This window comes from Chionomys nivalis, chromosome 2 (assembly GCF_950005125.1).
Source record: "Chionomys nivalis chromosome 2, mChiNiv1.1, whole genome shotgun sequence".
NCBI lineage: Eukaryota > Metazoa > Chordata > Mammalia > Rodentia > Cricetidae > Chionomys > Chionomys nivalis.
The window spans coordinates 122,010,226-122,035,467 of record NC_080087.1 but is presented as its reverse complement, the minus strand read 5'-3'; the positions used below and the strand labels follow the sequence as shown (position 1 = coordinate 122,035,467).

General features: G+C 51.7%; 1 protein-coding gene across 2 annotated transcripts in view; it reads left to right on the top strand.

The window, feature by feature from the left end:
• Positions 1–25,242, top strand: part of Pnkd (PNKD metallo-beta-lactamase domain containing) — a 69,636-nt gene extending 44,394 nt beyond the window's left edge. The window contains exons 1-9 of one of the 2 annotated variants that reach the window (XM_057794515.1): positions 1,104–1,256; positions 18,788–18,903; positions 19,015–19,127; positions 20,139–20,197; positions 20,678–20,770; positions 21,058–21,221; positions 21,816–21,902; positions 23,064–23,179; positions 23,355–25,242. In XM_057794515.1, the coding sequence (XP_057650498.1) occupies positions 1,114–1,256; positions 18,788–18,903; positions 19,015–19,127; positions 20,139–20,197; positions 20,678–20,770; positions 21,058–21,221; positions 21,816–21,902; positions 23,064–23,179; positions 23,355–23,528 (1,065 nt within the window). In that variant the 5' untranslated portion in view covers positions 1,104–1,113 and the 3' untranslated portion in view covers positions 23,529–25,242. Of the gene's footprint in view, positions 1–1,103; positions 1,257–18,787; positions 18,904–19,014; positions 19,128–20,138; positions 20,198–20,677; positions 20,771–21,057; positions 21,222–21,815; positions 21,903–23,063; positions 23,180–23,354 lie in introns of those variants that run through there. The other variant, XM_057794505.1, reaches the window with a different exon arrangement.

The following is a 25,242-nucleotide window of genomic DNA, read 5'->3' as shown; positions in this document are numbered from 1 at the left end:
CCCATTGAGCAGAGCAGCTTCTAGAACTCATTAGGAAGGCAGCAGCAACAGGGTGAGGAGATGTGGAAACCAGATGAGGCATGGGCCTGAGGGTGTCTAGCTGCTGGACCTGGCTCTGCCACCCTTGATGAAGTTTCTGTGGACAGTGGCCTCTTTTTCATCTCTGAGACGTGGGTGAAATGTTGCATGCTCTCTGTATCTAAGTTTGGCCTCCGTGCCCAATTTGCTTCCTTGTAAGCACCAGTTTCTCATCACATCTATCTATATGTTTATGATTATGTACGCACATATGTATCCATGCAATTGTATCTGTTCTCCGATTTAGTCTCATCGCTGTATTCCCTAGCGCAGAGTCCCGGAATGCTCCCATCCTCCCTGTTGGGGATTAAACCCAGAGGCTGGTACATACTACACCACCAAACTGCTGCCCGGGCCTGGATACTGTGTATTTGTGTGGGCTCAAGCACCATGGCACTCCTGGGAAGGTTAGCAGGCAGCTGGTGGGAGTGGTTCTTTCTTTCCACCGAGGAGAGGGTCCAAGGGTTCAAATCAAACTCAGGTCGTCAGGTTTGGCAGAGTGTCTTTATCCGCTGAGCCCTCTTTGACCTTTATGTGTCTTTTGACTACCTCAAACCCTGGCACAATGCCTTTAAGGTAGTGAATGAATAAATGAACGGCAGAAGATGCAATGAACTCCCGCGATCCTTCCAGTTGATAAAGTTGAGGAGTTTAAGGTTTCTTGCCAGGAGGACCACACCAAGGCCTCTCCCAGAGTCTCCTGCAAGGGAAGAGGGCGGGCTTGGCTTCTGTCCTCCCTCAGGACTCTTGGCCTATGTGGACCCTAATTAGCACAGGGTTAAGGCGGCTCGAGCTCCGCCTCCGCACTGGCCAGTAAAGGGAGGATCTCCCAGTCTGTCTTAATCTAGGGATTTGCAGCGCGTGCCCGGCCACAGCTGGCGAGGAGGCGGGTCAGAATGCGAAGTAATGGGAGGAGCCAAGTGCCCCGCGCCCCCCAGCGCGCAGGTGCCGGGAGCCCCGCCCTTCTGCGCGTGGGGCCGGGGCGGGGCAGTCGCCTAGCAACGCTCAGCCCCGCCCCTGGCCCCGGCCCCCGGCATGGCTTGGCAGAGCTGGCCTGCGCCCTGGCTGTGGGTCTCCGGCTGCGGGCTGCTGTTCTTCGCCTTCGCGCTGCTCCTGAGTCCCGGGGGCTTCCGCGGCCTGCTAATGACGCGCAGCCAGCGGCTGCTCTTCCGAATCGGGTTAGTGCCCCGGCTCCGATCCGTGCAAGCTCTGGAAGGCGGGCGGGCACGCTGGGAGAGGGAACGCGAAAGGGATACCGGGGGTTCTAGAATGGCTTGGACTAGGGGGTCCTAAACCGGAGCAGAAGGAGAGAGAAACGGGCTGGGGAAGCTCCTGAGTTCGTGCTGAGTGAGGAAAGGAAAGAGTTGGAAGACAGAAGAATTGGGAGGGGCCGGCTGGGAAAAGGATTAGCGGCGCAGATAAGAGTAGGCAGGGTACGGGAACCAGAGGCCTCGGGGAGACTAGAGCCAAGTTAGACGCGGGAATCCAAGGAACCTGGGAAGTGGGGAGTGCGGGAAGAGTGTGCACCTAACTGCGGGGCAGAGGTCAGCAGATCAGACTCCCTGGCAGGTTCAAGGGTAAAAGCACGCCTCAGACTGTCCAACTTTTCGCAGTGTGCCGCTGTCCTTCTGCTATTATCTAGCTCTCCACAACTCTAGGTAGACTGTAATGTCGCTCGCAGGGTTCAATTCTGTAGGTCAATCTGGCCCTTTCTCTCTACCTCCTATTACTGGCTTCCAGAGCCCCCCCCCCCGCTGTGAAATTTGACCCAACAGCCAACCACCAACCTCCAGCAACTTTCCCCAGCCAACTCCCCTCCTCTTTGCCACTTCCTTTAATGGACCATGACAAAAGTGATAATAATCACTGTTCCTCAGCAGTCAGCAGCGGGGAAGAAACCCGGAGACAAGCTTCCGAGGGGAGGGTCTATCGGCAGGACCTCAAACCACAGTTTAGGGACAGTAATGTCAGGATGGGAATAGAGGGCTGTGGTCAGATATCTGGGAGGGCCTAAACCTAAGAATTTCCGAGCTTCAGAGAAGACTCTGTGTAATTCACTCTTCCTCCTTCCTCAGACTGCTATCCCAAACTTCAGGCCTAGAGCCCCAGTCACAGTCCCTACACTAGAGATATAAAAACCCCCGTGGGCAGAAGAGCAGATTCTAGAGAGTGCTCTGACTAATTTGCCATTACTTTGTTAAAAGCATTAAAGTAAGAGGTGGCAGGGTTTTGTTTGTTTAGCTGGTTAGCGTGGTAGGACAGCCTCCCTAGTATTCCAGACTGGTCTTGAACTTCTAATCTTCTAGCCACATTACAGGTGCTGTCCTTACAGGTGTGTGCAGGCCGAGGTTTGTGGCTGGTCTGACTGTATTTTGTATCTGGATTCTGGGGGCAGGGGGTGGGTGGGTGAGGTTTTATTTTGTTTGGTCAGTTTGTCATTTGGTTGGTGCTGGAGATTGAGCCTCAGGAATGCTAAATTTGCTCTATCACTGATCTGTACATTCCTAGTCACTAGATTTGGGGGCTGTGAGTGCACACTTGTGTACGTGAGCGCGTACATGTGCGTGTGTGTGCATGCATTTGCTTTGGTTTGGTTTCTTAGTTTTCTTCACAACTTTCCTGGGGATTGTGTAGCTCTATTAGGAGGAAGGAGTTTACAGACTTTTAGCATCCAAAATTGGCAAGCCCAAAGTCATACAAATGGCCCGAGAAAATGGATAAATGGGAGAGGTTTCATGAGGAACTAGAATCAGAATTCCTAAGATCAGAATGCCAGTAATCACAACCATGAGAGTTTGGGTCTTTCTTTCTTTTCTTTTCCTTTCTTTCTTTCTTTCTTTCTTTCTTTCTTTTTCTTTTCTTTTTTTCTTTTTGGTTTTTTGAGACAGGGTTTCTTTGTGTAACAAACAGCCCTAGCTGCTAGCTGTCCTGGAATTAGCGCTCTGTAGACCAGGCTGGCCTCGAACTCACAAAGATCCATTTGCCTATGCCTCCTGAGGGCTGGGATTAAAGGTGTGTGCCAACACCACCTTGCTAAATTTGAGTATTTCTAAATTTGGGATTTGGGAGGTTTTCAAATCCCTTAATTTTTTTTCCTTTGGGGAGCTTCTTCATAATTCTTTTTTGGGGGAGGGGGAGTTTTAGGGGTTAAGATAGGATCTTGCTATGTCCCAGGCTTGCTTCAGACTTTGCAGCCATCCTGCCTCAGCCCAATACTCAATTACAGTTACCTCACCACGCTAGAATTAAGTGATTCTGGGCTGTAGCAATGGCTCAGCTGTTCTTGCAGAGAACCCAGGCTCAGTTCCCAGAACCCACATGGTGGCTCACAACTGCCCATAACTACAATTCCAGAGGCTCCAACACCCACTTCTGACCTCTTCTGAGGGCACCAGACACAAACATAGTGAACAGATATACATGCAGGCAAAACACCTATACACACACAAAAAAATCTTCAAAAAAAATTTTAAAGCCAGGTGGTGGTGGCACACATCTTTAATCCCAGCACTCCGGAGACAGAGGCAGGCAGATCTCTGTGATTTCGAGGCCAACCTGGTCTACAAAGTGAGTTCCAGGACAGCGAAGGCTGTTACACAGAGAAAACCTGTTTCGAAAAACCAAATTAAAGAATTCAGTGGTTCTGTGAGTTTTCCCTTTGTCTGGATTTCCAGATTTCAGTAAGATTCAGTTTTCCAGTTTTGCAGAGCAGAAGGGTGTGCCTGGGATAGGATTTCCAGACCCTGCTGCTCTGTGGTCTGGGAAACAATCAGCCCAGTCCCTTGGGAGGAGACACGGCTAACCTTCAGAGTGGGGCAGGAAACATGTGGCAAATGTGTAGGTGTTGTTTCGAGGTGCCTCCAAGCCCGCAGGAAGGATGGACATGGAGGAGGAGTCCATAGGCATTCCGTAAACTGAAGGTCGGTGAGGACCACTAATCTCAGTGCATTTCGTTGGGGCTGGAAAGCAGACAATGGCAGTCCTAAGCAACGGCTCTCATTAGTCGTGATAACTTTAGCAAAGGCCTTCCTCAGTAGCCACCATTATCTGGGGATAAGTATAACTAGGCTCAACAGAGCGTAGAGCCACCAGACGTGGGCTGACACTGGGCACGTGCACTGGGGACTACGGGAAACAGGGTGGAGAGGAGCTAAGCATATAGCGTATAGTCGATGGGGCGGCTGGACAAGTCAGCGCTTGTATCCTGGCTCTGCTGCATGTTGAGCGTGCGACACTGGGCGGATAACCTTTCCAAGCCTGGCTAGTCGGGTGAGGCCACATGTAAGTGGTCAGGAAGTGGTAGCCATTGCTTGTGTGGTACCCAGTGATGGAAAGGAGGGAGGATGCGTGTCCTCCTCAAGTTCTCTCACAACTGTCTTCTAAGTTTCCAACCACCACCAGGAAATGCTGTGTCTCTCTATCATCCCATAACACTGAGCTGCCCCGGGTCAGGACTGGTGGTCACTGGGGAAGAGCATGTGGCCAGTGTTCTCCACTGCTGACCTTCAGAGTGAGGCGGTAGAGTGCTGTGTCTGTAACTCCAGCAGCAGGGGATACCACACTTTCTTCTGGCCTCCTTGAGTAACTGTGCGCTTACACACACACATACACACATACACACACACACATCTGCACACATAAATTTAATTTTTTCCAAAAGTACCTTTTAAGAAAAGAGAAAGACCGGGGGTTGGAGAGATGGCTCAGCGATTAAGAGCCCTGCCTGTTCTTCCAGAGGACCTGGGTTCAGTTCCACCCACATGGTGGCTCACAACCACCTGTAATAAGATCTGGTGCCAATTTCTGGCCTGCAGGGACACACGCAGGCAGAGCATTGTATATATAATAAATAAATAAATCTTTAAAAAATTATTTAAAAAAATAAAAAGTTTTAAAATTTGCAATGTAAAAACAAGACAGAGAAAGACCTCCTAGGCTAAGTCTGCAACTTAGCAGGGGTGCTTGTGTCGTATATACAAGGCTTAGCACCCCGCCACCCAGGTTAGGAGACAGACCATGTGAACAGAAGTGAGGCAGGTCAAACAGGCAGGGGTCGGGCACAGCAAGCTCCCAGGGGTGGCAGGGTGCACTGAGGAGCCCGTGGTCAGGAGAATTAAGACTCCCTCACGTGGGCACCCTGGCACCTAGCATCAGCCTCAGTTTCCCTTTTGCCCCTTTGCCTCCTCGGTGGGAGTGGAGAGCCTACCTGTTGAGGGGAGGCCAGTGGAACATGAGGCTGGGCTGTCCTGCAGAGCTGAGCTGGCCTTCCCTGATGTATAATCTTAGCTGACCAAGCCCCTGTTCATTCTTATACACAAAAGGCCATTCATTTTCTTTCCTTTGGGTGTTTGATGACTGTGAGACACCAAACTCCAGTCTTCTGGACAAGCAGCAAACAGTCTTAGCCACTGAGCCATCTTTCCAGCCCCCCAGGAGATCTTTCTTGACCCTCGCCCCAACCATGTGACCGAATCAACTGTGCCTTGGTGAACGTTACCATTTCTGAAAGAGGAAACCTCTTGTCTAGGCCAGTAGGGTCCACCGACCCAATGCCAAGGGTGGTGAAACCCCGACATGAGGATCCGTGAATAAAGAAGCCCTTGTTTGTGGCCTAGATGAAGGTCAGCACTGTGCGCTGTGCTATGGGAGACGTGGCCTGCAGCGCCTTAAGTATTCTCAGTTGAAGCTGCTGATTGAAATCAGAAACATGGTCCCTGAGATAAGCCAGTGAGTAAGATTTCAAGTCTCATAACTGGAGTTTGTGACTCCTCTGAGCTCCACACAGGAGCAGGCCCTCAACAATAAATATAAGCCGAAGTTACATATAAATCAGAAACATGTCGCTTTTCTGCTCATACCCCTCTAGTGGTATCTCCTCTCTCTCTCTCTCTCTCTCTCTCTCTCTCTCTCTCTCTCTCTCTCTCTCTCTCTCTCTCACACACACACACACACACACACGAAGGTGGAGCTAGCTCTCTGTGCCCTGCCCACCCCTCAGCCACAGGAACTACTTTACTGTTGGTCGAACACTGGCAGCCAGTCCTTCCTCCCCACCATTCCCTCTGCCAAATCCTCCTGTTCCAGAGACCTGCTCCCTGTGTTGTGACCGCCTCACCTGCACACAGCCCTATCCCCGTGCCCGCCTTCCACTCCCCTCACCCAGCTGTGTGTATTGACTTGTCTGTCTCTTGCTTTTCTCCTCCCACCTGAGTATGGCCACACAAGGAGCAAAACTTCGTCCTTGCTGTACCTCAGCTTCCAGAGCAGTGCCTGGCACACCATCAACCCTTATCAAATGTTTTTTTTTTTTTTTTTTTTTTTTGGTTTTTCGAGACAGGGTTTCTCTGTGGCTTTGGAGCCTGTCCTGGAACTAGCTCTTGTAGACCAGGCTGGTCTCGAACTCACAGAGATCCGCCTGCCTCTGCCTCCCAAGTGCTGGGATTAAAGGCGTGCGCCACCACCGCCCGGCATTAAATGTTTTTGAATGGATGGAGAGAGGGAAGAATGGGCGGTCAGCCTTGGCTGAGGTGCCACATCTCCTCCATGAAGCTGGCTTAACCTCCTTAATCCAAATCACCTTTGTGTCCCCTGGACCTGGCCACCAATACCCCGCTTAGAGCTTTCAGTGTGTTTTCCTTTTCCTGACTCAGGCTGCCACAGGTCTGGCTTCCCGGCTGACTCCCATGGGCCTGCCTAGGGAACAAATTTCTGTCACAAGGGCCTGTGCTAAAAATGAGTGAGAGAAGAGACACCCAAAGGAAATGAGTGGCCTGGCTCTGGCCTTTTGGCTAAGGTGGGGCTCACTGGAGGGGCTGCCAGTTCTAATGTGTTTCTTATCCTGCCTGAGGGCTCCTGGCAGTAACACTTCCTCCCTCCAAGGGCTGCAGAGGCTGAGAAGGCGAGGGAAACACAGGCAGGAGACTCTGACCTTGCATGCCCTGGCATCTCCTGGGCACAGGGAGAGTGACTTCCAGGCATGCCGGAGGCTGCAGGAAACCCTCACTGGCAGAGGGGCCTGTTTGGCTGCCTTGTTAGCTTTTTTCTCCCCAAGGAAGCACACAATAGGGAATGACTGTTCCTAAGGGCCTTGAGCCAGTCTGGTCAATAGAACCCTGTGACCTGTGACTCCTAGATCCAGCCCTCAGTCCTCAGCCCTCAGACAGCCGTTCCTAGTTTGTTATTAGGTGTGTCCCATCACTGGTCACATGCAAGCCTGGACAAGCTGAGTATTGGCCAAAAATACCCATGTCCACCAACCTCACCACCCCAGGCCTGTCTCACTGCTCTGAGCCTGCCTGTTGGGCTACAGTTATGTCTCAGGTCTCATTTTACTTAGGGGACCCACACATACGGAGTACCTAAGCTGGGACCACCATAGGTTCATCCTGCTCCCTTCTGCCCCATACTGGCCAGAGATGGGACTCTGGGCCCAGCTGAGGCAGTCACCTGACAGCCCTCCAGCTTCTTTCTGTCCTGGGGAGGAGGGGAAGGGGAAGAAGAACAGCTTTGTGGGCTTTCTAGTGTGCAGCAGAAGGGACTGGGGGAGGGGGAATCACACTCACTGTCAGCTGTCCCCATGGCTTCTCATGGAGCTTAGGCTGGGCCTCCGATACCAGCGAAGCCGTGCCCTGGCTCACTGAGGTGAGGAATGGTGCACTGTGGGCCCAAACTAGTGGCCTGGTACTCGGTCACCGTCCTAAGTCCCAGGCAGGGCTCTGAGATGGCTTGTAGCCCCGCCTGGGCTATTCCGGCTGCAGCCCCACACTTTCAACCACTGGGTCCCAGGGGACCAGTTAAGAGACTCTAGTTTCTTTCTGGTGTGGTTATGGTGGGTAGAAGGGCTGTTCCGGGCTGTGGAAATGCTGAGTCAGACTTCAGGGCTGGGGAAGGAGTGCGCTTTAGCGGGCGAGCGCATGCCCACGCATGTGCCAGGCCTCCAGTTCTGTCTCTAGCACTGCAGACTCTAGGAGGGGATAGACGGAGTCAGAATCTTCCTTCCTGTTGTTTGTTGTTGTTTTGTTTGGGGGAATTTGGTGGTTGTGTGGTAGTGGTTTTGAGACAGGGTCTCACTCTGGCCAGCCCGGAACTCATAGAAATCCACCTGCCTCTGGCTCCCGAGTGGTGTGCATTAACGGCCACCTCACCTGGCTCAAGTGGTCAAAATCTTAATGTGTCCTAGACACCCAGCTCTAGTAGGTGGTTCTGATACTCTGTGAGTGCTGTTCTAGATCCCCGCCTGCTGGCCCCGCCTGGGGACCCCACGCAGAGTGGCTCTCAGTGCCACCCTTACTGATCACAGGAAGTTTTAGAAGAACTGAAGAAAAAAGGAGAGCAGGCGGGGCTGGAGAGATGGCTCAGTGGTTAAGAGCATTGCCTGCTCTTCCAAAGGTCCTGAGTTCAATTCCCGGCAACCACATGGTGGCTCACAACCATCTGTAGTGGGGTCTGGTGCCCTCTTCTGGCCTGCAGACATACAGATAGAATATTGTATACATAGTAAATAAATAAATAGATAAATGATTAAAAAAAAAAAAGGAGAGCAGGCTGGGGAGTAAGTCCCTGCTCCATGCGCCCAGCATGGAGAACAGAGGCAGTGTATCAGGTAATGGCTGAAGAAATCAAGGCCCACAGGCGGGGATAGGCACTAGGCTCCACCCTCAAGCCTTTGCACGGAGCTGTGGCATCCCAGTCAGGTGGGTACAGATTGGCCACAGACCACAGCATCCTCCCCAGACCCCTCATATTTCCCCTCCAGTCACTGCCCCTTTTCCTCAGTTCTCTCTCCTCTCTCTCTGGCTCCTAGGGCATCCATGAAACCACTGGCTGCCAACACTCTTGCAGGAATCAAAAGAGCCTTAATTTCACAAGGGCTTTCAAGGGTCCCACCCTGACACCAGAGACCTCCCTGCCTTCTCTGAGGTTGAGTGCAAAGTGCTTACAAATGTCATGGGCTTGCTCAGGACTGAGAAGCAGAGCTTACCAGACCTGAAGGTCCCGGAGGCAAGATCCTGGGCCATGCGCCAGGTCTGTGTAGCCACCCTGACTTATCATTTTCCCCAAAAAGCCCTTCAGAGGAATTGGGGTGGCCCTCTAATCGTTTAGGGCCGCTCATCTAGTCCTTCTCCTGACTCGGGGTCTGGGGAGGACTGTAGGGGGTTCCAGGTCAGGCTTCTAAGGAGGTGTATCTTCCTGTCTTCCCACTCTTCCTGTCTTGTAACCTGATCTACTCTTCCAGGCTGTTTCCGGTCTGTGAGATGGGAGTATGGTACCTGCCCCAGACTTGAGTTAATCCATGGGAGGAGGCCCTGGGCTCAACAGAGCTTGCTCACAGTCTCAGGCAAGAAAAGCTGTGGCATTGAAAATTGTTAAAGATGTGGCAATGAGGTCCAGGGAGGAGCCCTGACCCCGACTTTATGGGCAGGAGTAGAGTGGGGCTTGGGGACCTCTCGTGAACTTCTGTCCTGTGTTCTCTCTTCCCTCTCCCTGGCTCCGAGGCCCTAGATGCAGCCTACATGGGCAAACAGCATTAGGATTTTATGTCCCAGCGACACAGCCCCACCCGTGCCCTTGAATCTGGGTGACCTGCTTGGCAGAGAATATCCTGCTTGTCCAGGTCTGTGGGGGCAGTGGGGCGGGAGGAGGGAGTAAGGGTGGAGAGGACTTCAGCTGGGCAAGTCACCGCCATTAGGCTTGCTGGGTCTGCAGCCCTGGCCTTGCCTGGATCCATTCTGGCCAGGCACTGAGCTGTGCACATGCCCAGCCCCTCCCCAACCTCTCCTAATCACTAGCCAGCCTTTCCTGAATGCCACCTGCTGTGCTGGGCCAGTGTAGGGGTTCCTGGGGGTGGAGGGGAAACCGAGGGAGCCACACAAGGACCAGTGGGACCCTGCTAGCCTCAGGCAGGTACTGCCCAAGGAGGATACCAGGTCTGTGCTCGAGGGCCCAGCTGTTCCAGATGGAGCAGAGGGGACAAGTTCTCAGATGGCATTGTCAGTGGCTACATTTCCTAATAAGAGGGAACTAAGTCCTGAAGCACAGAAGCCTAGGGAGGAAAAGAAAGGGAATTTCAGGCCTAGGAAGCTACAGACAGAGGTAGGGAGCCCAGAGCTTCTCTCTCTCTCTCTCTCTCTCTCTCTCTCTCTCTCTCTCTCTCTCTCTGTTTTTTGAGACAGGGTTTCTCTGTATTTTCTTTAGAGCTTGCCCTGGAACTCTGTAGACCAGGCTGTCCTCAAACTCACAGGAGATCGGCCTGCCTCTGTCTCCCGAGTGCTGGAACTAAAGGTGTGTGCTATCACCACCAGACTTTTTCTTCTTTTTTCTTTTTTTGTTTTGAGGAGAGTTTTCTTTTTTCTTTTTGTTTTGAGAAGCGCTTTTGACCCCTTTGTGGGGGAGGGTCAGTGTGTTCCGAGCACACGTATGCTCAGAGGACAGCAGCTTGCAGGTGTCGGTTCTCTCCTTCCACTGCATGGAGTCCCAGGAATGCAACCCAGGGCATAAGACTTGCCAGCAAGCACCTTATCCATGGAATCATCTCAGTGCCCCCATTCCGTGTTCCTGTGTGTCACACACACACATACACACACACAGAGGCCACAGGTCACATTACTCTGGTAGAGGTCAGAGGACTTTTTTTTTTCAAGACTGGGTTTCTCTGTAGCTATGGAGCCAATCCTTGAACTCACTCTGTAGACCAGGCTGTCCTCAAACTCACAGGAGATCCACCTGCCTCTGCATCCCGAGTGCTGGGATTAAAGGTGTGTGCCACCACTGCCCAGCCTGCTCAGCCTGCTTTCTTATAGAACCCAGGACCACCAGTCCAGGCATGACACTGCCCAAGATAAATTCTTGATCCTTCTGCCTCAGCAATTTAATGTATTGGTCTTACAAGCAGGGCAGTTTTGAAGTTGTTTGTTTTCTTTGCTTTTTCTTTTTTCTATTTTGTTGTTGAGACAGGGTCTCATTATGTAGCCTTGGCTATCTTGGGTCTTGCTGTATAGACCAGGCTGGCTTCTCATTCACAAAGATCCATCTGCCTTTGTCTCCCAAGTGCTGGGATTAGAGGTGTGCACAACCACACAGGCCTAGAGTTGTATTTTTGGTAGGGGGAGGGGATGCACAGAGGTTTGAACCCAGAGCCTCCCATGTGTTAGGCAAGTGCTCTTCTCCTGAGCCTAATCCTAATTTTATTTTTTTTTTATTTTATTTTTTTTCAAGACAGGGTTTCTCTGTGGTTTTGGAGTCTGTCCTGGAACTAGCTCTTGTAGACCAGGCTGGTCTCGAACTCACAGAGATCCGCCTGCCTCTGCCTCCCAAGTGCTGGGATTAAAGGCGTGCGCCACCACCGCCCGGCCTAATCCTAATTTTAATGAGTTACTTTGGGCGTCTTCAAAACCACTAGATAACATAGCACTCCAAGCTGCACTCCCCAGCTTAAACAGAACATTACAGATAGGGCAGAAGGCTCACAGCCCCAGCACTGAGCAGTGCTGCTGGCTAGAATGGTGGCCATCTTCCACAGCTCCGGGATGGTTTCTGCCTGCATTGGCATTTCAATAAATGTCAGGTTGTTTTCTTGGCAACATGTCTTTTAGCTTAATGATACGTGTTTGGACTATGCATGTTAAGTCCTGGTTTTGATCATTTGTTTTGCTGGCTGTGTAGTTTCCCACATTCTGGGTATGGCCTAGTTCATTTTTATATTTTGCTACTGATGGATACATAGGGGGGTTCCACCGTTTCACTCTGGGGAGCTCAGGACATTCTCTGGACTCAGTGGGAAGGGAGGAGGCAGAGACTGGTGGAGGGTCAGAGCAGGGAGTAAGACTCTCTTGTGAGTGCTGGGAGCCACAGCAGGCTTCGAGCAGGAGCAGCACCCAGCAGAAGTGGTGCACTGGGAGCTTGAGCTTCTGCCTTGTCTGTAGTTTAGACTAGAAGCCAAAACTTTTAAGACCTAGGGATGATGGCCAGACATTGGTGGCACATGCCTTTAATCCCAGCACTCAGGAGGCAGAGGCAGGCGGATCTCTGGGAGTTCAAGGCCAGCCTGGTCTACAGAGCGAGTTCCAGGACAGGCTCCAAAGCTACAGAGAGACCCTGACTTGAAAAACAAAACAAAACAAAATAAAAAATAAAAGACCTAGGGATAAGCCCTGTGGACTTGTCCCCTGATGAACCACCATCCAGAGTGACAGAAGCAACTGAGAAAGATCCTTGTAGAAGGAGCGGTGGGCCGCCTGCCGCCCGGCTCCCACACAGCTGGCTTTACCCGAAATAACAACACACAAACTGTATTCTTTTAAACACTGCCTGGCCCATTAGTTCTAGCCTCTTATTGGCTAATTCTCACATCTTGCTTTAACCCATATTTAATAATCCGTGTAGCACCACGAGGTGTGGCTTACCAGGAAAGATTCTAGCCTACGTCTGTGTCGGGTGGGAGAATCATGGCGACTGCCTGACTCGGCTTCTTTCTCCGAGCATTCTCTTCTGTCTACCCCGCCTACCTAATTTTCTGTCCTATTAAAGAGCCAAGGCAGTTTCTTTATTGACCAATGAAATCAACACAAAACAGAAGACTCTCCCACATCAGATCCTCATTTGAGAGAGAGGGCTAAAGAGGAGGGGTCCATAGGCCTGTGACAGTGGCATGGCCAAAGCTAACGGTACCCATGGAAAGTCACTGTGGTGACTGGGGTAGGGTAGGAGTAGGGGTTACACTAGGCCTGGGAGAGTGTCCCAGCGCAGCTAGGACCTCAGCCCACCCCCAGCCCAGGCCCTGCTTCTCCAAACCTAGTGGACTTGACACCACAGGCTCCCTTCCCCTTGGGCCAACCTGCAGGGCACCCTTCTGTCTATTGCTTCCTTCTTAGCCCCATCATCTTCGCCATCATCTTCCCTTCCCACTCACTGGGTCCTGCTCTGGCACTTTGCCCCTGCCAAGACCTTGAGGCCTCTGGGCAAAGCTCCTAAAACATGCCACATTTCCCCGTGCCCAACCTTTGGCTCTGTATCACCCAACAGTTGACTACAGGCTCTGTCAGTGTCCCACTGCCGTCTCTCGGCTGAGACAAGAGGCTTTGGGTCTGCATACGGCCAAGCCCCTTTCCTTTCAGTGACTCTGAACCAGCTGTAGTCAGTCGGTAGTTAATGCTCCATCTGTTTTCCAGTTTAATGTGTGTGTTCTGCTATTCTTTATTACAACCTGGTTATCCCCAAGGCAAGGAGCCTTTGTCCTGTGCTATTCCCACCATGTCCAGCAAGCACGGTGAATATTTTCCAAGTGAAAGGAGCCTAAGAGAGTGGCCTCTAAACTCACAGATTTGCCTTCTTTTCCCTCCTCTTCCTCTTCGTCTTTTTGCTTTTTAAAGACAAGGTTTCTCTCTGTAGTCCTGGCTGACCTGGAACTTGCTCTGCTGACCAGGCTGGCCTTGAACTCACAGAGATCCTCTTGCCTCCACGTCCCAATCCCATTTGCCCGCCGCTGCTGGGATTAAAGGTGCGCACCAGCACTGCCTCGCCAGACTGTGCCTTCTGTTAGTGCCACAGAATCCCAGCACACACGTTAGCCTTGGACAAGGAAGGCAAGGACATTTCTCAGGTGCTCCCAGGTGCAGGCCACCTGTCCCAGCAGCTTCTGGCAGAATTTGGAAAGAAAGTGGCAGTTTTGAAACCCTCTCCACCATCCAGCTCTGGCTGGGTGCTTCCCATGTGTTCTCCTACTTGCTGCCACTTAACCTTTATGTGGGTCTGCCAGGGCACCTCTGACTAAGAATGAAGCTTTATGTGGTTCTGCCAGGGCACCTCTGTACTAAGGATGGAGAACTTTATCTCCCCGGCCAAGGACATAGTTCAGGAGGAGCTGCAGGAGGAATCATAGTGCTGCCTTTCCCATGAGTGACACGGGGAGAAATGATGGTAGAGGGCTTGGGCAAGACTATCACTCCGTAGAGGAGAGGGTGGTTGTGTTTCGTTATGTTGTTTAATAATGTTTCAGTTTGAAGTAGTTGTAGATGGGTCACAACAGCACACAAACAGATTCCTGTATACCTAGCCCAAGCCTGCTGGATATTAATGTTTCATGACCACAATAAAGCTCTCAAAAGCAATGGATTCGGTTCAGCAAGAGACTGTTCACACGATCAGGCCGTATGTAAAGGTTGCCAGCCGCCCCACTCGTGCTCCTTTCCTGGTCCTGCACTGTTCTGCCACCTCCAGGCCTCTCTGGGGTTGAGTACTGGCCAGGTGTTTTACAGCGGGTCCCTCCATCTGCGTTTGTCTGAGGTTTTTCTCATGAATAAATTATGGATGTACATTTCAGGCATGAAGGCCACAGAAGGGAAGTTATGCCTTCCTCCATGGTCAAAAATATATTGTTACTGCTGAAATTAGCATCTGTTTTCTCTTCTGTGGGTGATGGGGCTGGAACCCAAGCGCATATGGGTGCTAGGCAAGAGCCCTGCTGCTGACGGAGCCCTCGGGCCTGACATTATCTTCCGTCATCGGTTTCTAGTGCAGTGAGCCAGTTTCTCCAGTGACTATAGTATCTTGTGAAGCAGCCGGTTTGAGACTCTGCAAATCTCTCCGATTGCGCGTGGTGATTTGCCCATCGTCCAGGTGTCAGGCTGCACTGCTGTGCTGCCTTAGAAACTGCAGGTGGGGTTTGCATGGTGAATGAAACCTAGGTGAGAGGGGGAGTGAGGTCAGGGGGCATTCTTGGAGGAGAGAGTCTAGAGCAGCAGAGGGAAGAATATCCCAGGTGAGAGACCTGCCCAAGAGAAGGTACGTCGGTAGGATTGCTCGGACCCAGTGCACCCCCCTTCCAGACATCCCCCACCCCCGCTGCCCTACTTTCCGCGCTGTGCACCAGCTTGCACTCAGAACCATTGGCTTGGCATTCAGCAGCTGGCACAGGTTTATCCTGAGTTCAGCCCCTTACCAAGTTTAAGAAAGGAAAAATGTTTGCTGAACCACCTTCAGGATGACACACCCTCCATGGTCACCCTGGCAGGAGAAAAGATGCCCGGAGGGCAGTCTGTTTCACCTCTTGTGGGCAGCCAGGCACTGCTAGAGTCATTGAGGCCAGGCCTGCAGGAAGCTAACCTTGCTCTCTACTGTTATAGATGTTACCCATCTGGCACCTACTTCTCCCAACTGTCTCCGCTGTAGCCCGTCCTCTCTAAGAGAACTGCTCAAAGGGACACTTTGTGTGTTTTCTGGATTAGATTTGCAATCTTAACATATCTTGAAGCTATGTGTCTATTCTTTTGTTTATGTTTCAAATTAGTTTCTTCCCCTTTTTGCATGTGCATTTTCAGGTAGTAATTTTTATGCTTGTTGATTTATAAAAAGGAAAGTAAAATAAATGTATGTGTCCAACAATGTGAGTTGGGGGGGGGCTTATTTCTGAACCATGGGATTCTTTTTTTTTTTTAAGGATTTTATATATTTATTGTGTATACAGTGTTCCGCCTGTATGTATGCCTGCAGGCCAGAAGAGGTCACCACATCTCATTATAGGTGGTTGTGAGCCACCATGTACATAGTTGCTGGGAATTGAACTCAGGACCTCTGGAAGAGCAGCCAGTGCTCTTAACCCCTGAACCATCTCTCCAGCCCCCACCACAGGATTCTTTTAGAATCTTTGTGTGTGTGTGTGTGTGTATGGACACTTTTTTTTTTGTTTTTTTATTTTTTTATTTTTCGAGACAGGGTTTCTCCGTAGCTTTTTGGTTCCTGTCCTGGAACTAGCTCTTGTAGACCAGGCTGGTCTCGAACTCACAGAGATCCGCTTGCCTCTGCCTCCCGAGTGCTGGGATTAAAGGCGTGCGCCACCACCGCCGGGCTAGAATCTTTGAAACTATGTTTCTCTCTCTCTCTTCTTTCTTCTCCAAATTCATAGCATATTTACCACCAAATATTAAAATATACACGAGCCAGGGAGTCCCTGAGGAGGAACTGGGAGTGCGGCATTCCATCCCCAGCACACGAAGAAGAAGGAAACACTGGTATTTTCACAACCAAGAGCCACTTTCAATGACCCTGGGTCTTCTCCCAGTAGAAGTATCTAACTATGTAATCACCTTTTTCAACAAGAAAAGGTACATGTATTATTCAGCTATTTAGAAACCTATAGTTCTTATTCCTGCAATCTATCTGTGGCTATCTCGGCTGTATTCAATGTCCCCTCACATCCCCTAACTGGATGTCTCTCTTGCACCAGCTCATTGCTATTACAACAGAACACACAGAATTAGCCCTGAGTTGATGGGAGCTCAGTTTCAAGTCTCCTTCCCTCGCGCTCCTACGTGGCCCACTCCTATGAACGTGTCACCGGGAGGCCTGTTTTCCTGGTCCACTGTATCTGTGGCGTTTTTGTTTCTTCTCTGCGTGTGCTTGTGCTATGGTTCCTGGGTAGAGCTCGGAGGACAACTTGCAGAAGTCAGTTTCCTGCTTCCATTGTCGGGGTTACTGAGGGTTGAGTTCAGTAGTCAGGCTTGGCCTCAAGGTCCTTCCTGGCAAAGCCATCTCGTTGGCCAGGTCTGTGTCTGAAACAGCAGCCCTGTCGTGTTCTGTCTTCTCTCTGCTTTCAGCTGCTCATCTTCCTTCATCACTGTATCCCCTCTAGAAGGTCAGCGTCAGGGAGTGATGGCAGCCATGTGCAGTGTACTCAGCACTTGGCCAGTGGCCAGGGGTCAGTCAGCGTGGCCGAAAACGTGAAAGTCTAAAGGACTAAAGCTGAGTCGCAAATGAAACCAAAAGTAAAGGTCGTATAAAGCCAGGCACCCAACGCAGAATGCAGACCCTCTCGTGGCATGACAGAGTTGCCAGGGGAGGTGAAGGGTGCAGAGCTGGCTAGGCTGCAGCTGAGCCTTTATATAGCCAAACTGTCCAGGATCAACTTGGTTTGTCCAAACTGGTTGCAGATAAAGCAGCCAGTATTTCTCTAAGGGGCTATCCTTCATACACACTGTGAGAGGTTTAGGGTCAAGCTTAGAGCGCCTTCTATACTTTGACTGGCTTGATAGATTCCCAAGCACTGACTGCCTCCTCACCGTGTGCCTGCCCCAGCCTGTTTCCTGCGCAGCCAGGGCCCAAGCCAGCTCCTTCCCATACTGAAGGGTAGATACATATTTTGTACTGCCTAGTGTAATGCCAACTTGAGGTACACGGTGGTTGGTACAGACCTGTGATCCTAGCACTTGGGAGATGAAGGCAGGGGGATCATGAGTTCAGGATCAGTACTGGCAACATAGCAAGTTTGAGGGTAGCCTGGACTACAGAAGAACCTGTCCTTTTTTTTTAAGATTTATTTATTTATTATGTATACAGCATTCTTAGTATTCTGCATGTATGCCTGCAGGCCAGAAGAGGGCACCAAATATTACAGATGGTTGTGAGCCACCATGTGGTTGCTGGGAATTGAACTCGGGACCTTTGGAAGAAAAAGCAGTGCTCTTAACCACTGAGCCATCTCTCCAGCCCAGAGCCTGTCTTTTTTTTTTTTTTTTTTTTTTTTTTTTTTTTTTTTTTGGTTTTTCAAGACAGGATTTCCCTGTAGCTTGAAACCTGTTCTGGCACTAGATCTTGTAGACCAGGTTGGCCTCGAACTCACAGAGATCCACCTGCTTCTGCCTCCCTAGTGCTGGAATTAAAGGCATGCACCACCATTGCCCGGCTACAAGAACCTGTCTTAAACAAACAATAATACATAAATAAAAAGGTAATTAATTAATTAAAACAAAATTCCTTGTTCAAACAATAGAAAAAATGTATTATTCGAGGTACAGAAGTTATAAGCCTGGCTTGATTGTGTGCTTATAATCCCAGCACTAATGAGGCAAAGACAAGAGGATCTTAAGTTTGAAGCCACATTGAGCCATGTAGCCAGATTCTGAGGAGAGAGACAGAAAGCGGGGGGAGGGGAAAAAGCAATAAACTATGAAGTGTTTCCATTATTCCATCATTTTTTTGACTTGTAGCGTTTTCAGTTTGCTATTTAATGTCTTTCTAAATAAAGCCAACATGGTGACTCTATGGCTACGATCCCAACATTTGGGAGGCAGATGTCAGAGGGCCACTTCCAGTTAGTTCAAGACTACATAGTGATGATGGTCTACTTATGGAATTCTGGCCAGGCTAGCAAGGCCTGTCTCACCAAAAATAAAAAAAAGAAAGAAAAGGAAAATTTACATAACGAGCAAAGATTTTTCCATTCATTTTTATATTGTACCACATCAGTCTTGTTTGTTTGGGGTACTGAGGATTGAACACAGTACTTGTGCGTGCTAGGTGAGTGACCTGCCCCTAAGTGACATCTCCAGCCCTTTATTTATTCATTTATTTATTTATCTATTTTTAAGATTTGAGACAGAGATCCCCCTTCCGGATATAAGCTGATTATATAACAAGACCTGTCTCATAAAATATTTTTAGAAAATACTTTTGAAGGTCAGCTCAAGGTAGTAACCTCAGAGCACTGAGCCCGAGGGGCCCTTCTGAACTGGGCCCAGGCGACCTCACAGGTCTCACATTTGTTTGGAGAACTTGACTAGAGTGAGTCTGGTAGTAGCCTGGGCTACACGAGACTAAAAAAGAACAAAACAAACAGAAAATGGTGACGGCAAAGAGCTTGACTAAGGGCGGCTGAGGTGGCAGAGATGCCGGCTATGTGGGAGAGGGCTGACCTGACCCTACACCGTCGGCCCTGCAGGTATAGTCTGTACACACGAACCTGGCTCGGGTACCTCTTCTACCGACAGCAGCTTCGGAGGGCTCGGAATCGCTACCCCAAAGGCCATTCCAAAACTCAGCCCCGCCTCTTCAATGGTAAGCTCCAGCGGTCCCTGGCCAGCACCTACCCTGCTCCCCAAGCTCACCTCCCTGGCTACAGCCTTCTCCTCCCCTTACCCGACCCGCTGCTCTGTCTGCCTTCCCCAGGAGTGAAGGTGCTTCCCATCCCCGTCCTCTCGGACAACTACAGCTACCTCATCATCGACACCCAGGCCGGGCTGGCTGTGGCCGTGGACCCCTCAGACCCGAGGGCTGTGCAGGTGAGGGGCGGAGTGCTGGGAGTCATGGTGGGGACTGCCAGCCGCTCTTGCCAGATGGGGCCTGACTATGGGATCTGCTCCTGCATATGCGTGGGCATCCTCACACAAGAACACCCCCTTCCACATAGAGCGTAGAGCCAGAGAGTGAGGGTTCTGGCCTGGGACTGTGAATCCTGGCAGTTTCCAGTCTGCCCCTCACCCTCTTTGTTCCCTGCTGGATATTCTTTTTTTCTTTTTTTTCATTTTTATTCATCTATTTATTGTTTGGGTGCTTGGGGGGGTTGTTTGTCTTCTTTTTTTCCTTTCTTTTCTTCTCTTCACTCCTCCTCCCCTAGACAGGATCTCACCGTGTAGCTTTAGCTAGTCTGGAACTGACCTGTTGATCAGGCTGGCCTTGACCTCACAGAGATCTGCCCCTTTCCTCCTCCCCAGTGCTAGGATTAAAGACATGCATCACCATGCCTGGTATAGCATTATGTGTGCATGGTGTGTGCATGTGTGTGTGTACGTGTGTGTGTGTGCCATGACATGCATGTGGAGGTCAGAGGACACCCTGTGGTTATTTCTTTCCACCTTTATTGAAGGTTCTGGTGTTGGAATTTACCTACTGACCTATCTTACCAGCCCCAGACCCTCTTTCTTCTTTGACCTCTGTCAGTATCTTGCCCTCTCTGCCTTTCCCTTCATGTTCATATTCTATCTCTCCCCGCCTCCCTCCTTCCCTCTCTGTGTGTGTGTGTTGTGTGGTACTGGAAATAGAACCCAGGGTCTAGTGTTACTTTTCAATGTGAGTGTATCAGTGTCAACTCCCGATGCCCCCTTTCCCTCTCTGCTGCACCCCACACTGGGTCTCTGCTCTTCCCTGTCCCCTTTACCAGCTTAGCATTCATCAGCCTGTCTCCTGCCTTTCCTTCATCTCTCCAGCTGTCTTTCCCACCCACCCCCAACTAAACTTTCAGTGTGCCTCCCTCTGCATCCCCTGCCACCCTCAGTCCCTCTTCTCTCCTCCAGGCTACCATTGAAAAGGAAAGAGTTAACTTGGTTGCCATCCTCTGCACCCATAAGCACTGGTAAGGGGCTGGGGATGCTGGGGCTGGGGCTGCCCGCAGTTTTATCTTCACGGGTTGGGCTTGAGGAGCTGGGCTCAGGGATGGGTACGACCCACTTTCTCATGAAGTCACCCAGGCACCAGCAGAGGTACAATGGAAGAGACTGGATCCCATATCTTGGCACTCAGCAGCTTGGAGCCTCAGAGGAGGACAGGAACTGCTGTGTTCCATTCATGGGCATGCAGCAGGTGCCCAGAGAATGAACAGCTGTTAGTTGGCAGGTGGCACAGGGCACAGAGGCTGGAATGTTAGGTGGATGTGGTCAGATCCACTGGGGAGAGTGTGAGGATGGCCACTGGAGCTGAGCGGAGACTCCAGGAAGGGGAGTGTCATGGGAGCATAGCAAGTTGGGGTGACTTAAGCAGGGAATGGCTTGAACAGGAGCCAAGGGGTACCTTAGGGGAGGGGGAGTCCCCTGTGTTCATCTCTGCCATCCCGCAGGGACCACAGTGGAGGGAACCGCGACCTCAGCCGGCGGCACAGGGACTGTCGTGTGTATGGGAGCCCTCAGGACGGTATCCCCTACCTCACCCAGTAAGTGCCTGACCCAGATGTGGGTGGGCATCTCTCACCTCCTGCCTTCAGTCTGCCAGGGTGTCTGCAGCTGGTGATACTCTGCCTAGCTCTTAGACAGCTAAGTGGAATCCATGTAGAAAACTGGCCCTGTTTGCCCCCAAGATGATCCACCCATAATCAGAAGAGAAAGGCTTTTGCACTGAGGCCCTGGGCACCCATGCCTTCACCCTCCTGTAAGGCATCCGACCCTTAAGTCTGGGATGGTAGCTTGAATTCCCTCTCTTACATATTGTTTTGTGCCCTAGCCCCCTGTGTCATCAAGATGTGGTCAGTGTGGGACGGCTTCAGATCCGGGCCTTGGCTACCCCTGGCCACACTCAAGGCCACCTGGTCTACTTGCTGGATGGGGAACCCTACAAAGGTCCTTCCTGCCTCTTCTCAGGGGACCTGCTCTTCCTCTCTGGCTGTGGTGAGTTTCTGTCAAAGAGAGGGGAGGGGGAAGAAGAGGGAGAGATGGGCCAGAGCAGCCACTGTCCCATGTCCCATTTAGAAATGCTGGCTCCCAGCATCCCAGTGGCAGTCACCGCCCCTTGCATTGTGTGATTGTTTATGTTCTCAAGATCCTCACAGGGGCTAGGCCTATGACAAGACCCGACCCTTTAAGCAAACACCCATAGAGCACTGATTTCCACTGGGTGAGACCTGTTTCCCCAAGATAGTGACCAGGAAGAAGAAGCCATGGAAAGTTGAGGATACTTAAACAGGAAGGAAGCACTGTGGGTGGGTGAGGACCCCAAGTCCTAGACTGCAGAGTCCCTGAGGGCTTAGTGGGAGGATCGTTTCTACCCACCGAGCCTGGACCCCAGGAGGCCAGCATGAAGACTCAGTAGCCTTGCCCTTCACATGTGTGTGGGGCTTCACACCAGCTCTCCCATAAGGAGGGGGTAGATGCCTGGGGGTGGCTGGGCAGGACTCAGCTGAAGGACCAGAGGCTGAGGTCCCACCCCACCCCTCTGTACCTCAGACCACACCGTGTCAGCCTTTCACATTTGACCCCATGCAGGACGAACTTTCGAAGGCACAGCGGAGACCATGCTGAGCTCGCTGGACACAGTGTTAGACCTGGGGGATGACACCCTGCTGTGGCCTGGTGAGGTGTCCCTTCTCCCTCCTTCCAGCTCCAAGCTTTGCCTGGTACCAGGGCCCTCCCAGCCTCTTGCTTTCTTAGAGCCCGGCAAGCTCATTTCATGGGCCCAGAGGCAGCACAGCCAGTCCTCCAGGGGTGGGACAGACACTGCCCTCCTTCCTGGAGTTAATACTGGCTATATGATACTGAAAAATTTTGTACCCCGATATTAATTCTCTCTGCTGATGCAATAAATCAAATAAGACCAAATTAAAGTTCAGGTTTTAATCTGAGCCAAGCATTCCCAGGTGGTCCTGGGGGAAGAGGAGAAACCACGAGGGAGAACCACATGGCAAGCCTCAAATATCCTGTAGGGGTGGTCTTGAGCATCTCAGGGGGAGGAGCTGACCCTTGGTGGGCTTTTTTTGGAGCAGGGTCTGGAGAGGGCAGCTCCAGGGGAAATCCCTGACAGATGTCCATGCCTTTCATGCTGCTGCCCCTCCCCCATCAGCCCTTGGCCTCTTGTGAGCCCTAAAGACTCAGAGTCCTGGAGAGATACCTAATCGTTCAGATAATCATGGTCACAGTCCAAACATAAAGTAGCCTTAGCTTATCTGAGAGAACAGTAAATCTGGTCCACGTGTGCCCATTCCGTGCTCATTTGTGTAATGGATACTGTATGCACTGTCAGGCTCTGTTGTATGCTCTGGGCAAACCACAGTGATACTTGGGCTTCACACACACACATACACACACACACACACACACACACCAACTCTTCCCAATTCTCTCCCTCCTTACCCATCCAAATTTTTATCTTTTTCTTTCAATTTTTGCCTGGCATGTTATTCTCTTCTCCACCTGCCAAATTAGAAAACTGTGGCTTAGGGAGGTCATCAGCGAAGTCATGCTGAGCCAGGTAAGAGGCCAGCTGTGGCCTCTCAGCTCCAAAGTGAATGATTTTCCCCATGAGTCCAAACCGCTGCCCAAACTGCCTCTGCCTTTTCTTTCTCTGCCCCCGCCCCCAAACAGTGCCCTTGGTTGGAAAAGCAACTTCGGTTTTGGGGTTTTCCAAGAGCCCTCGCCCTCCCCTCTGCTGGCTGGGTAGCTGTGGGCCTGGGGCCTTGGAGTAGGACGGATTTATGATCTCACCACCAGCCTCTCTTTGCCCCCTGGCCTTGCTAGGACATGAATATGCGGAAGAGAACCTGGGCTTCGCAGGTGTGGTGGAGCCCGAGAACCTGGCCCGGGAGAGGAAGATGCAGTGGGTGCAGAGGCAGCGGATGGAACGCAAGAGCACAGTGAGGCCCGGGAACGCGATGGGGTGGGATGGGGAACTTGGCCGCTGTCCAGCCAAGCCTGCCGCTGCCCTGCCTGGGCCCGCGAGTGCTTCCCAGAGCTCTGGGCTCTACCCTGGGAGAGTAGGGTCCTTTTCCCAGGCTCTTTCCACTTATCCCTGTGCTTCTTGCTCTGCAGTGCCCGTCCACCCTGGGAGAGGAGCGCACCTACAACCCATTCCTGAGAACCCATTGCCTGGCATTACAGGAAGCTCTGGGACCGGGGCCAGGCCCCACCAGTGACGATGGCTACTCCCGGGCCCAGCTCCTGGAGGAGCTGCGCCGGCTGAAGGACATGCACAAGAGCAAGTGATACCCCCAGCCCACCCCGATCCCGGCTGTCCCGCAGAGGGGAAGCCACCCATCACCCACACCTCGCCATCCTCTTCATCACTAAAGCCACCACCGCCACTGGTGCCCTAGGCAGCACCATTTTCCTCCAGATTGTTTCGCGAGGGCACAGCACAGCAGGGACCTAGAGGAGGAAGCAGCAGCAGGCCAGTACGGCTGGGTGTTTAGGAAGGTAGCACCTGAGACATCTCTAGACTTTGCTGCCTTGGAGGGTCTGCCTCCCTTCCCCCACTCGTAGACCAATAGCCAGATCCTGAAAGGCTGCTGTCGGCTGCCCTTCCAGAGGCCACACCCCCACTGGAGCCCTAGAACCCAGGAGAGTGGAGCCCTGGCCAGGTTAGTCTGTCCTCCACTCCTCCCCCTCCAGGACTGTCAGAGAAGCTCACCCCAAAAACAGTGTTGTACGGTGTGGTGCCTAGGAGAGTGGTCACCCACAGGGGCAGCCGGAGCCTGGGTGACTGAGACTCTAAGCCCTACCTTACCTACCCTGCTAAGACATTGCCAGGCCGAGATGTTCCTAAGAACACACAGGGCCGGAAGCCTGGCTCTGGCCAATCCCTGAAGGCCAGAGGGAAAGTTTCCTGATCGCCAAGGAATCTTCTGCCTCAGGCCAAGGAGACACAAAACGCTGGGATACAGAGCCGCGTGCCACACATCTGTCCTGGGTCTGCCACTGGCCTCTGCTCCTGCCCCAGGTCACAAGGGCCTGCCTTCCCAGGGGAGAGTGAGCTGTGGTCTGCCTGAGAGATCCTGCTTTCCCCTTGGGGCCCTTGTCTTAGGAATTCCTGCCTACTTCTGTCTTCCTTAACATCTTTTGCTTTATCCTCACCTCTTTTCTTCTTGACGTCATTAAAGGCTGATTCTTTCAGTCCTGGTACTCATCTGGCTCCTTGTAGTTTTCAAAAAAAGAAGAAAAAAGACCTTCCATCTCCCCGTGATTTCCCATCTGATCCCAGGCCCCACGCCGGCAGTGTACAGAAAGCTGAGGTCTGGGAGCAGGGAGCTCAGCGGAGTGCCAGCTTCCAGGACCCAGGCTCAAGGCTGCCCCACTGCTCATCCCTCCTCCCACTCCGCTTGTCCTCCGGTCTCAGGCCAAGGACCGCTGTGGTTGTTTAGCAGGCACACTCGGGTTAGCTAGGAGCCTCCCCTTGGGTTGCACAGTACCCTCTGCTGATCCTCCCAGATGCCCCTGCCCTCGGTTCTCCTGTCTTCTGGCCTCAGCTGCCCTCTCCAGCCTCAGCCTTTGGAACCCACTCTAGCAATATCACCAGACTAGTTAGCCTTCCCCGCCCCCAAGACACGCAGTTCCACGCCTTTGTGCCTTCGCTCACGCTGTTTCTTCAGCCGGAATGCCTTCCCGCTCCTCCTGCCTCCTCTGCCTGGCAAAAGCCTGTATTATTAGCCTCTCCCAGGCCCCTCCCCCAGGAAGGCGTCCCTCACCATCTTCCAGGCTACCTCTGCACCTGTAAATGCTTCTCGTGGCACCCATCACACCATACTTTACTTGTTTACATGTTTGCCCCCCTTCTAGACTGTGAACCCTTAAGGGCATGGACTGTATCTTATGCATCTCTGTATTCTGCGCCTAGCACGGTGCCTGGCACACAGTAGGCGCTCAATAAATGTTGAATGAATGATTTAACTCATTGGCTTATCTGTGCTGCTACAGCAGAGAG